The sequence below is a fragment of the Perognathus longimembris genome, chromosome 4 (assembly GCF_023159225.1).
Source record: "Perognathus longimembris pacificus isolate PPM17 chromosome 4, ASM2315922v1, whole genome shotgun sequence".
Classification (NCBI taxonomy): domain Eukaryota; kingdom Metazoa; phylum Chordata; class Mammalia; order Rodentia; family Heteromyidae; genus Perognathus; species Perognathus longimembris.
In genome coordinates this window covers 53,168,015-53,182,098 of record NC_063164.1, presented here as the reverse complement: position 1 = coordinate 53,182,098, position 14,084 = coordinate 53,168,015, and the positions used below count along the sequence as shown (strand labels likewise).

The window sequence follows — 14,084 nt, the reverse complement described above, 5'->3', positions numbered from 1 at the left end:
TAATTTGGTTGTGAATATAGTAAGTGTTTTAATTAAAAGCTTGGAGCTTCCGTCAGAGGTAGCTTTTACCCGTAATACTATATTGTATATATATATTTTAAAACAGCCAATTGAAATCCATGAAACTGACTCATCTTAATTAAAAGATGATTTCTAAGAGCTCTAATGCAGTTAAAAACTGCTTTATAGCAAAAAGACTCTTTGGAAGACAAATTACTAAGAAAAATAATTAAAACTGTTATTTTTCAAATAACAAATCAATTTGCTACTTTATCCATGCATTTCAATTTAGTAAGTATTTGTTTGAAGTAATTTTAAGCTTTTTTTTGGCCAGTCCTAGGGCTTGAACTCTGGGCCTGGACATTGTCCCTGTGCTTTAATTTGCTCAAGGGTAATGTTCTACCATTTGAGCTATAGTGCTACTTCTAGCTTTTTCTGTGATTTATTGGAGATAAGAGTCTCACAGACTTTCCTGCCTAGGCTGACTTTGAACCACGATCCTCAGATCTCAGACTCCTCAGTAGCTAGGATTATAGGTGTGAGCCACCAGCACCTGGCATTTTTAAACTTTTGAAGTTGTTTAAAAGAAATTAATTACCAGTTCAGATTCATTAACATAAACATTCAAGAAATCAGCCTATTTTTCTAACTTGGAAACTTCAGCAGTCTTCTAGAAAGTAGTAAAGAGTTTTCATAGTTTTCTGAAGACTAGTGACTAATGTAGATATTTTCTTTTAAACTGAGGAGAAATTTAGTTTACAACTTTTCTTTCATGTGGCTAGAGTATTATTTAACCTTTGTATTTTTTCTCTGGTAGAAAAGTGCAGGGGATTTAGATTTTATTGTTGATAATCTCCTTTTCCTTATTACTTTTTCCAGATTGAGTGGGACTATCTGTTTTATAAACAGAAGTGAAGGGACAGATTTATTTGAAGAGCAAATCTATTGAGTAAAATTTGGGTGAAACTTTGAGCATTCCTTTTGCGAGATTTAGTGATATGTTTTAGAATTTATATTGAATAACTTTCTCTCACTATCTTTTCCTTTTCTCAAATTTTTACTGGTAGAATTCTGGCACAGCTCAAGTTTTCAGCTTAGTAGCAGAACGTAGAAAGAAATTTCAGGAGATTATCAATCGCAGTAGCAGTGAAGCAAATCAGGTGGTTCGTCCCAAAACTTCAAATAAATGGTCTGCTCCTGGTTCGACTCCCCAGTTAACAACAGCCATTTTGGAAATCAAGGAAAGCATATTGTCTTTGTTAATTAAACTTCACCACAAACTCTCAGGAAAACAGAACTCCTACTATCCTCCTTGGCTTGATGACATAGAGATTTTAATCCAACCAGAAATTCCTAAGTACAGTCATGGAGATGGTATAACTGCAGTAGAAAGAATTTTGCTGAAAGCTGCATTGCAAAGCAGAATGAATAAACGCATCATTGAAGAGATATGTAGAAAAGTGACACCTCCTGTACCACCCAAAAAAATTTCTGCAGCAGAGAAGAAAACTTTGGACAAAGAAGAAAGGTAATTAAAAAGAGTTTAAAAAATGCGTAGTACAGTTGAGATTTGTTTCCTGTTTTGGTCATCTAAGCCTATTCAGCTAGATATTTTAGCAGCAATAATCATGGCTGATTAATTTGTATATATGATAAATGGAATTGAATATAGACTGCTTATGCATTATGATGAGTTCCTTTAAACTTGTAGTCTTCTTCAGAAACAAATTATCACTATTGTTATTACTGTAGGGATCTTTATAAGTTTGCTATTTAAATAAAATGATCAATTCAGCTTTAAGTTAAAATAGAAAAAAGAAATATTTAAAATATTTCCTAAAATAACCCAATTAAAAATTTCTGTATAAATCTTTATTAATGATATGATTACAAAGGAGTGTTTTTAGGCATTCCCTTATGCTACTACCTTTTGGACTGTTAAGTTGCTTTTCATTTGTTGATAAATACTCAAACCTATAAACCTTTCTATTTATTTTTTACTTTCGTTCTTTGATTATTTTGTAAGTAGATTTTTTGTCATTGCTATAACATGGTATAACTTAGCATATATTACTTGCTCAAAGTTGTATAAGAATTGTATCATTGTACATTGTCACCATCTGTTTCCCAATAGTTTGGTGCCATTGTGTACCTTTGTTACTAAAAAACAGCCTAATTGTCAATCCCTTGGGTTTAGTGTTGTTAAACAATAACCTACCTCCTAATGTATGTACATAATAAAAGACAAGAATATTATTTTTTTCCAGTTAGATTCACGATTGCTATTGCTAACTCCTCTAAGGTTATACATAATATTGTTAAAATTTATCTTAGAGAGTTCTACACAAGCAACACTTATATGGTAAGGGTACTTGCTACCCCTATGTAGAATTTAAATAAAATATCTTAATATTGTTCTAGGAAATGTTAACTTTTGACATGTTAGACTCATGTATTTAAAAACATAAGCCTTTTTTTTGGGTGTGTGTGTGTGGAGGGTGTGGTCCTAGGGCTTGAACTCAGAGCCTGGGGCAGTACCTGAGATTTCTCACTCTACTACTTGAGCCACATTCCACTTCTGGCTTTTGGGGCATTTAATTGGAGATAAAGAGTCTCATGCCTTTCATTTTCCTGCCTAGGCTGGCTTTGAACTATGATCCTTAAATCTCAGCCTCTTGAGTAGCTTGGATTATAAGCAAGAGCCACTGGTGCCCTGCCATAAATAATTTTTAATATGTTGTCTAGATGACTATTGTGAGTGGTATGAGTAATACATTATTTAATAGTTTGAAGTAGATTTCAAGGGTATTTTCTGAAGTAATTTCATCTTCTTAGTTTTGATATAAATAAATTCAGGCAGTAATGGACTGAATGACTGGTGGAGGTCAACCTAAAATGGATTTTATTCTATGGTTCCCCATTCAATGAACACTAGCCAGGCTCTTTAGACATGCATTGTTAGAGCTGTGCCTAATGGCAGATTCCCTCACCTTGGGCAAACCTTAGTTAATTGTAATAATAGCAACTTAAATGTCTTTACCTTCAACATAACAATTGAAAATTGATAAGATATACTTAATACTCAACTACCAGACTTATTTATGTTTTTGTTAATGGTCTTTATACTCATGCCAAGTTTAATAAAGGAAAAACCAAGACAAAAAAAAATCATAGCAATGACATTCTATTTCTGGATACCCAGAAAGTTGGTAGAGAAATACATTTTGATTTTAATACTGAGCAGTTACACTTGAGGTTTTCAAATCTTAAGATTTGTTATTTTGAAAGATTCTCTTATGCAGGCATTTATTGTAAGTTTAAATGTACCACTTTTTTTTTTGTTTTGTTTGTTTTTGGTGCCATTCTTGGAGCTTGACCTCAGGGCCTGAGTTTTGTCCTTGAACTTTTTTGCTTATGGGTTGTGTTCTGCCACTTCAGCCACAATTCCACTTCTGGCTTTTTGGTGATTAATTGGAAATAAGAGTCTCATGAACCTTACTGCCCAGTTCAAGCCAAAATCTTCAGATCTCATCCTACTGAATAGCTAGGTTTACAGGCATGAGCCACTCGTGCCTAGCAGTTGTCATACCTTTTATCTCTTTCAATATTGATCATTTCCTCAGTCTTTACTTTATTGTTGTGACCTTGATACCTTTCTTTCTTTTTCTTCCTCCCTCCCTCCCTCCCTCCCTCCCTCCCTCCCTCCCTCCCTCCCTCCCTCCCTCCCTTCCTCCCTTCCTCTCCCTCTCTCCCTATCTTTCTTTTTTTGCCAGTCCTGGGTCTTAGATTCAGGACCTGAGTGCTGTCCCTGGCTTATTTTTGCGCAAGGCTAGTACTCTACCACTTGAACCACAGTGCCACTTCCAGCCTTTTCTCTCTATATATGGTGCTGAGGAATTGAACCCAGGGCTTCCTGTATGGGAGCAAGCACTCTACCACTAGGCCATATTCCCAGCCCCATGACCTTGATACTCTGGGCCTGGGTGGTATCCCTGAGCTATTCAGCTCAAGGCTAGCACTCTACCACTTGCGCCAAAGGGCCACTTCTGTTTTCTGGTGGTTAATTGGAGGTAAGAGTCTCATGGACTCATGAAGACCCATCGTCTTCAATATGACTATTATTATTATTATTAATTATTTCTCTCATATGTAACCAATTTTTTTATACTATATCCCCAAATGTATACCTCTGTGTCAGGCTGTTGAATTCTGACATTTTGTGTTAAGGCTATGGTATTTGCCCTTCATATTCTGGAGAAAAAGAGAAGAGAGGGGTAGATTAAAATTCTCAAAATGATCTATTCTACTGAGAATTAAATTTGATGAATGAGTGGTCAATCTGTAAGTGAGAAGTCTTGTGTTTAAACCTGAGTTCCATACATACACAGAGACACAGACACACACACACACATACACAGTAAGTCTCATGCTAAGTAGTACTTTTGGTACTAGATAATCTGGAGAAAATTGTATTTATTCAGCTTATTTTTATTTTCTTATTTTATTTTATTTTTTATTTTTATTTTTTTTTTGCCAGTCCTGGGCCTTGGACTCAGGGCCTGAGCACCGTCCCTGGCTTCCTTTTGCTCAAGGCTAGCACTCTGCCACTTGAGCCACAGCGCCACTTCTGGCCGTTTTCTGTATATGTGGTGCTGGGGAATCGAACCCAAGGCCTTATGTATACAAGGCAAGCTCTCTTGCCACTAGGCCATATCCCCAGCCCTATTTTCTTATCTTAAAGGTCCTGTTTTATTGGTGTTGGTATTTCACCTTTGTTTTGTGCCCAATCTCAAAATACTCTTTAGAAGCTGATAAAGGATAAATAAGAAAAAGGATGTGGTTAATTATAGTCCAAAGGAATTCTTAGATTTAGAATATGGTTTTATCCTTCATTTTGTTTGAGACATGACAAAATGTTTTGTGTACGTGAGAGGGGGGGGGGGGGAGAGAGAGAGTGTGTGTGTGTGTATGTATGTGTAGGTGTATGTCAATCCTTGGACTTGAACGCAGGACCTGGGTGCTGTCCCTGAGCTTTTTTTGCTCTAGTCTGTGCTCTAGACTAGTGCTATACTGCTTGAGCCACAGCTCCACTTCCCTTTTCCCCCCCCTTTTTTTGGTGGTGATGGTTAATTGGAGGTAAGAGTCTTACAGATAGCTGGGAAGATGGCCTAGTGGTAGAGTGCTTGCCTTGTATACATGAAGCCCTGGGTTTGATTCCTCAGTGCCACATACACAGAAAAAGACAAGTGGCGCTGTGGCTCAAGTGGTAGAATGCATAAAGAAGCCAGGGACAGTGCCCAGGCCCTGAGTTCAAGCCCCAGGATTGGTCCCCCCTCCCCACCCACCCCCCTAAAAAAAAGAGTCTCATAAACTTTCTCCTACCTGACTAGGTTCAATCCATGATGCTCAGATCTCCTCCTGAGTAGTTCCGATTACAGGCATGAGTCACTGGCACATGCTTGGCTGACAAAGTATTTTTGCTTTATATAAAATAAACTAATCTTAAAATATCACAAGAGAAACCAGGAAATTTGTTACATGCTGCTCATTCTCTATGAAGAGAAACCTAATCTTAGGATAAAAATAAAATACCTTTTATATTTTGTTTGTATTTAAACATCATAACTTTTAAAAGTTCATAATTTATTGTTATCTATACTTTTACTTAAATTTATCCCCTTGGTGACAAAGACTATTTTTATTCTTTTGCTCAGTGTTAGCACTCTACCACTTTGAGCCACAGCTCCACATCTTATTTTTATTCTTGTTGCTATTTGACACATACTTTGTAAATGTAATCAGTTACTGTTTCATACTTTAAAATAAATATTGGCTTTTATTTCACTTGTTGAATGGAGGACTTTGAACCCTTATGGAAGCTTTAGAATCTTTTCAAGGACAGTCAGATTCTTGAAATATTGCATGTAATATGAAGATATTTGTAAGAAATTTAACAAGTAGTATAAAAAGTTTATTTTCCATTGTATGTTTCAGCTTTTTTACATTATATCCTATTGAAAGAAGAGATTAATTTTAAGTATATCTGACAGTTATAACTTTATTTCTGTTTAATCTAGGAGGCAGAAGGCTAGAGAGAGGCAGCAGAAATTGCTTGCAGAGTTTGCTTCACGACAGAAAAGCTTTATGGAAACTGCAATGGATGTTGGTAAGTCAGAAATTTTTAGTCTGGAGGTGGATTGGGGAGGGAAGTTTGGAGAAAAATGAGGGAGGGGTAACAAGTATGACAAATGTGCTCATTTAACGTGTAACTGTAACCCCTCTATACATCACCTTGACAATAAAATTACATTAAAAATTTTAGTCTGTAAGTATGATATTTATAGTTATTACTTTAGGGATAGTGTAATTGTGTCTTTCACAAGTGTTAAACATTATGGACATATTTCTTGTCTTTATGTGAGGAATAGAACAATGGAGATTAGGGCTGGAGGTGTGGCTTACTAATTGAGCATTTCTCTGACAAGAGGGAGACCTTGGGTTCAAGCCTCAGTACCAGAAAACAAAACAAAGAGAAGATCAGATTTTTTTAAAAAAAATTTATTGTAAAGGTGATGTACAGGGTGTTACAGTTACGTAAGTGAGGTAATGAGTACATTTCTTTTTGAACAGTGTCACCCCCCCTCCTTTATTTTCTCCCAGTTTTTTCCCCTCCGGGCCTCCCTTCCCTCCAAGTTGTATAGTTCATTTCCAACATAGTGTTTAGTGACTACTACTGCTGAATTAGTTCATCCTTTGTTACACTGTTTCTGTTCTTCCCCTCCCCAAATCAGATAAGCTTATATACAAGACCAAGGGCATAGAAATAAAAAACAGTGAATAAACTAATAATAAAAGGGAATAAACTGAAGGAAAAAAAGGAAAAAAAAAGAATACCTGCAAGTAGTGCAATAACAAGCCTCTTGTTTCTATTTCTTGGAGTTCATTGTAATAAGCATCATTTTATTTGATCATATACACATGGCTATTGAGCCTTTGTGATCCTCTCCTAAGGAGACCTCATGGCTCCACAGAAGTGGGTCTGATTCAAGATCAGATCTTTATTATAAAAAGTCCATTCTGTTGTTGAGTAGCCTTGTTTCTTAAGAAGAGCTTCCTGATGATAGCAATATAGTATGTTTCCTCTCTTTTCTTCTATTACAAAGTCTCTTTTATGTTTTTTGAGGTTTATTAATATATATTTGCTTACTCATTTTAATCTTTTTGTGTAACATAATAGTTTAAAAATTTTTTGTAGTGGTTCCCTTTTCTGCTACACCAGTAGTTCTAAAAATCAGATGGACTTTGGAGTCATTCTCATTTTTACAATGGGACGGAATGCTGTATTCTTGTGAAATAGTAGATTGCTTATGAGTAACTTAAAACTGTATAATTATCAATGCATTTTGTTTTTATCAATTAATGGACATTACTGTGACATTTTCTTTTCTGTTTTTCCTGGTCATGGGGCTTTTACTCGGGAACTGGGCACTGTCTCTGAGCCCTTTTTGCTCAAGGCTAGTGCTCTTTTACTATGAGTGACAGGGTCCACTTCCAATTTTTCAGAGGTTAATTGGAGATAAGAGTCTGGGACTTTCATGCCAAGCTGGCTTCCAATTGTCATCTTCAGATCTTAGCCTCCTAAGTATTGAGGGTTACAGGTGGAGCTCCTGGCTCTTGGCTAAGTAGCTTTCTTTTAAATTTTTAAGATTGTCATTATAATGGTGATATACAGAGGGGTTACAGTTCCATAGCTAAGGTGAAGAGTACATTTCTTCTTATATAGTGTCATCCCTCCCCTCACTTTCTCCCAGTTTTGCCTCCTATCCCCACCCACAGTTGTATAGTTCATTTGATAGCTTTCTTTTTAAAATGCACTGTTACTTGCAAATCTCAAGGAAAATCAAATATCAAATCCATCGTTTTAAAAAGGCCAACTGACCATTAAGGTCATGACAATCCTGTGTAGTACAGTGTAAAAGCATGAAAATAAAATAGGTTTCTTATTTCATGCAGAGTAATTTTCATTTAAATCTCATCTCAGATCTCAGCCTCCTGAGCAGCCAGGGTTCTAGGCATGAGCCACTGGTGCTCAGCCTATCACTCTTAATAAATATCAGATATATATTTATCTGCATGAATTTTTCATAATAGTATTAAAATAGTATTAAAATCTCTGTGTGTCCTGGCCAGTCTGGACTATGATTCTCTTAGTAGCTGAAATGCCAGGCACACACCATGATTCTAGCCATTAGTTGAGACAGAGGAGTCTCCCTCCTGTTTTATTTATTTTTCTTTTGCCTGTGTTGGCTTGGAGCAATAGTCCCCTCATCTTTGCCTCCCAAGTAGCTAGGATTAATAGGCTTGAACCACTGTACATAAATGTCTCTTAATGTACTTTGGTTTCCCATATCTTCTCATTTTTTTCCTGTACCCATTTCTTTGCCAGTAAGCAGCATCACTGATATTTATTCATGAGTTTCTACAAATGATATCTGCAAATTATTACTGTCTCAACACTTTATTTCTTCTTGTTAATGCCTTCTCACTAGAAGGTCATTTCTTGCAGTAGTCTTACATTGTTGATATGTTATATTGTAATGTATAATGTTTCCTTCAGCAACAAACAGTAAGAACTTTTTTTTCTGATATATAATTTAGAAATAGAATTAGGAGCAAGGAAGAAATGGTATTTCCTCTTTTAGTTCCTATTACATACTATTTTTTTTCCTATGAGTTGATATCTTATTATTATAAATTTTCTTAGATGCCTCAGGTAAAGTAAAGCAGACTAATTTCTTTTTTTTTTTTTTGCCAGTCCTGGGGCTTGGACTCAGGGCCTGAGCACTGTCCCTGGCTTCTTTTTTGCTCAAGGCTAGCACTCTCCCACTTGAGCCACAGCGCCACTTCTGGCCGTTTTCTGTATATGTGGTGCTGGGGAATTGAACCCAGGGCCTCATGTATATGAGGCAAGCACTCTTGCCACTAGGCCATATCCCCAGCCCAAGTAGACTTCTTTATCTTACCTTAAAATGTTATTTTAAATTTTTTCTTCTTTGATACAAATGTCCTCAGTGTTTTTGATAACAATTTTATATGTGAATGATCAGTAGAGGTATGTTTAATCATACATTATTTAAAGTTTTTATTGTATCAAAAAAAATTTTTTTTTTCCGGTATTGGGGCTTGACCTTAGGGCCTGGGCACTGTCCCTGAGCTTCTTTTGCTCAAGGCTAGCACTTTACCACTTTAGCCACAGTGCCACTTATGCCTTTTTCTATGTATGTGGTACTGAGGAATTGAATCCAGGGCTTCATGCATGTTAGGCAAGCATTCTACCACTAAGCCACACTCCCAGCCCCTGTATCAACTCTTTTTTTGTTTGTTTTTTTGCCAGTCCTGGGCCTTGTACTCAGGGCCTGAGCACTGTCCATTGCTTCCTTTAGCTCAAGTCTAGCACTCTGCCACTTGAGCCATAGTGCCACTTCTTGCCGTTTTCTATATATGTGGTACTGAGGAATCGAACCTAGGGCTTCAATGTATAAGAGGCAAGCACTCTTGCCACTAGGCCATATACCCAGACCCTAAACTCTTTTTTTTTTTTTTTTTTTTTGACCAGTCCTGGGCCTTGGACTCAGGACCTGAGCACTGTCCCTGGCTTCTTCCCGCTCAAGGCTAGCACTCTGCCACTTGAGCCACAGCGCCACTTCTGGCCGTTTTCTGTATATGTGGTGCTGGGGAATCGAACCTAGGGCCTCGTGTATCCGAGGCAGGCACTCTTGCCACTAGGCTATATCCCCAGCCCATCCTAAACTCTTAATTAACATTTTTTCATGTGTCAGTCTTGGGGTTTGAACTCAGAGCTTGGGTGCTGTACTTGACATATTTGTGCTCAAAGCTAGATAGTTCCATTTACTAGTGTATCAGCTCTTAAAATTATTTTTTATAACTTTGAGTAAATATGTTACTTGAACAAGACCTTCTATAGTTTTATTACTATGTACCTTTATTAATTTTGAAGTTAAAATTATTTGAAGTGATTTGAGGGGGGCATGGGCTATTTTTGGGGTATTTTTTTTTAAAGAAGGATTTTGTTTCTTTAGGAATTAAGAGTAATTTTCCCCCCTCAGATTCTCCTGATAATGATGTTCCTATGGAAATCACCACTGCAGAACCACAAGTTTCTGAGGTAGTATATGATTGTGTCATTTGTGGACAGAGTGGCCCTTCTTCTGAAGACCGACCTACAGGATTGGTTGTACTATTACAAGCATCCTCAGGTAATTTCAAGTCATCTATCAGTGGGAACATTTGAGAGGCATAGTATATGTAACAAATGAATAAATACCCATATTAACTGAAAGTTGTACTTTTTTTCTAGTTATAAATAGTTATTAAATCAAAGTAGTAAAACTTCCTTATTTAGTTCATCTTGCACCTTGGACATGAGTATTGGAAGAAGGCCTTAACCAAAGAGATCCTGCTATATTTTACACCGTTTTTTTTTTTTTTCTTAAAATGTGATGGTATATTATTAGTTCTAGGTGTCAGTTAAAGGAGTTCAGCTTTCTTGGTAATGTAATTGGTTTAAAATCCAGAAGCTTCTTTTTCGTTATTTTTATTTTATTTCTTTATCTTTGCCGTCTTGAGGCATGTACTCAGGGCCTGAGCACTGTCTCTGACTTCTTTTTGCTCAAGGCTAGCACTCTACCACTTGAGCTACAGCTCCTCTTCTGGCCTTTTCTGTAAATATGGTGCTGAGGAATTGAACCCAGGGCTTCATGCATATGAGGCAAGCACTTTACCAGTAGGTCATTTTCCCCAGCCCCTATTCTATTTCTTAATGGTAGTAGGGCTTGAATTCACAGGTGTGCACTTGCTAGGCAGGAGGTTTACCACTTAATCACACTTCTAATCCCCTGGAATCTTCTTAAATCCATAAATACTGTCAGTTTAAATGTTTTGTTATATATTGTGTTTACGGGCAGTTTGGACTTTGTTTCTGGAGCTATTAAAAACAGTAATCCATGGGGCTGGGAATCTGTCCTAGTGGTAGAGTGTTTGCCTCATGTACATGAAGCCCTGGATTTGATTCCTCAGCACCACATATATAGAAAAAAGCCAGAAGTGGCGTTGTGGCTCAAGTGGTAGAGTTGCTAGCTAGCCTTGAGCAAAAATAAGTCAGGGACAGCACTCAGGCCCTGAGTTCAAGCCCCAGGACTGGCAAAAACAAAAACAGTAATTAATCCTTATTAAAATAGTGTGTCAGTTGATATATTTGTCAATCTATTATTGAAAAAATAAAGATTTATCTGAATATTTTGTCTATTCTCTCTCATTCTGACATATTTTAGTGATAATTTCCATAATTTTTAATCTTTTTTTTCTTTGTCTTATGATTTCAACTCATGGCTTTGTGCTTGCTAGGTAGGCATTCTACCACTTGAGCAGTACTTTCAAGCCTGTTTGCTTTCCTTGTTTGGCTATATTTCATGTTTTGCTTGGGTCAGTCTGGACCACAGTCTTTCTGTTCACACTTCCTGTGTAACTAGAATAACAGCCATTTTTCTTTTGCACTTTGCTTTTTTAAAATCAGTTGAGGTAATGACAGCATCTCTTTTAAACTTTTTGCCTGGGTTGACTGTGAACAAAGATCCCCCTATCTCAGCCTCCCAGGTAGCTCGGATTACAGGTGTGAATCACTAAGCTCTGTGTGTGTGTGTGTGTGTGTGTGTGTGTGTGTGTGTGTGTGTGTGTGTGTGGTATGTATTTGGTTCTTTTAAAATGAGTTTATATGAAGAAATTAAATCTTGGAAGAACCAAATACACTTTTAAGTGAAATAGCAAGATATGGGCAGATAAAAACATAAAGGGGGGAAAGTAGAGGATGGAATGGAGCTGTAAAAGAGCAGGATTTTTCATATTATTGAAAATAATTGTTAATGCAAACTTGATTGCTATGGAATAAAAGTGTTATAATTCCTAAGGTAACCAATAAAGCAAAACAAAGTAAAACAAAAATAAGAGCAACAGTCCCAACAAAAACCAACGTAAAAAACTAAAAAAAGTCCATTAAAAGAAAGAATTGAGCAGGTGCCAGGTGCCAGTGGCTCATGACTGTAATTCTAAATACTCAGTAGGCTGAGATCTGAGGACCAAGGTTCAAAGCCAGCTTGGGCAGAGTCTGTGAGAACCTTATCTCTAATTAATCACCAGATAAGCCAGAAATGTGAGTTGTGTGACCTCAAATGGTAGAGTGCTAGACTTGAGTGCAAAAGCTCAGGGACAGTGCTCAGGCCCTGAGTATAAGCCCTAGGATTGTCACTCAAAAAAAGAAAAAAGGAATTGAGAAGGAATAAACATGGTAAATTGGATAATGGTTTTGCAAAAGAAGGCAGTAATGGATGAATTAAGGAACACACAGAAAACAAATACCAAAATGACAGAATTAAATTCTTCCTTAATTACTTCAAGTAATCCTTGAAATTTAATATATTAAGTTGTCTAGAGCAAAAGCAGAGACAGTAGAGAAAAACGTGATCACATTATATGCTATGCACAAGAAATTAACTTTTGATCTAAAGGTTTTACGTGATACTCTGTGTAATAATAACCCAGAGAATGCTAGAGTAACTATACTGATATCAGTTAAACTTTTGGTTAAAAATTTTTATAAAAGACCAAGACATGGGCTGGGAATATGGCCTAGTGGTAAAGTGCTCGCCTTGTATGTATGAAGCCCTGGGTTCGATTCCTCAGCAACACATACATAGAAAAAGCCGGGAATGGCGCTGTGGCTCAAGTGAGAGAGTGTTAGCCTTGAGCAAAAAGAAGCCAGGGACAGTGCTCAGGCCCTGAGTCCCAAGCCCCAGGACTGGTAAAAAAACAAAACAAAAAGACCAAGACATTATATACTGATAAATGGATCAAACTATCAAGAAGATATACTACACATAAGACTTAGGTGAACCAAACAATAGAGCCTTCAAATATGTGAAGCAAAAATTGACAGTGTTGAAGGGAGTAGAGTAATAGTTCACAGACATATGGGTAGAACAGACAAAAGATCAACACGGAAATGGAACAATTGAACTATACAGATTTATGTAGAAACTCAAGTAACAGAAGCATAGGTATTTTTGCCAATTACAAATGGAACATTCTCCCAGACAATATGTTAGGTTATAACACAGTCTCAATAAATTAAAGAAGTTTGAGATCATTTAAATAATCTTTCCTGACTTGAATAAAATAGGAAGAATACAATAGGAAAATCAGAAAATTCACAAAAATGTGGAAATGAGATAACATTCTTTTGTTAAATACCAGCAGGTCTGAGAATACAAGTAAAACTACTTAGCATACCAAAAATAAAACAAGGAAAATTAATATCTACTAGTGCTTACATCTCGTATCAATAAACTTAACTTTATATTTTAAAGAACTAAAAGGAAGCTAGTCATGGTGCTGTAAGCCTGTAACTCCAGCTACTCAGGAAGCAGAGGCAGGAGGATCACCAGTTTAAGGCTAGTTTGACTAAAGTTAGAGAGACTTTATCTCAAAATCAAAATTTAAACAAAAGGGCTGGAGATGTGGCTCAAGTAGCAATACCCTGAGTCCTCAAATATGGAGGAGGGCAGACAATGGAGTCTTAAATCCCAAAGAGAGAATGAAATAATAAAGATTAAAGCATAGATAAACAAAATACAATTAATAATACCAGAGGACAGTACCTTGCAAATACGAATAGAAATTACAAACCTTCAGCTAAACTGGAAAATGGGACAGCTAAATCACTGAACAGTGGGACATTATTATAGACTTCACAAAACAGTAAACTATGAGCAATTTTTTGCTGAAAATTTAGACAACCTAGCCAAAATAATTATTTTCCTAGAAACAAACTACCAAAGAATAGAACATTTGACACAAGCCACAACAGCACAGAGATTGAATCGGGGGGGGAAAAAATACTCAGTGAAGAAAAGTTCACCATCAGATAGCTTCACGGGTGAAATCTATCATTATTTAAAGATTTAGGGCCAGTTTTTCTCAAACTGTTCCAAAAAATTACACTTACCAAAGTT

At 36.6% G+C, this 14,084-nt stretch overlaps 1 protein-coding gene across 1 annotated transcript in view; it reads left to right on the top strand.

Annotated features, from left to right (window-relative positions):
- Positions 1-14,084, top strand: part of Ubr3 (ubiquitin protein ligase E3 component n-recognin 3) — a 155,140-nt gene that overhangs the window by 86,809 nt on the left and 54,247 nt on the right. Inside the window, exons 22-24 of the mRNA XM_048345753.1 lie at positions 1,068-1,528; positions 6,078-6,166; positions 10,128-10,277. Of these exons, the coding sequence (XP_048201710.1) occupies positions 1,068-1,528; positions 6,078-6,166; positions 10,128-10,277 (700 nt within the window). The remainder of the gene's footprint in view (positions 1-1,067; positions 1,529-6,077; positions 6,167-10,127; positions 10,278-14,084) is intronic.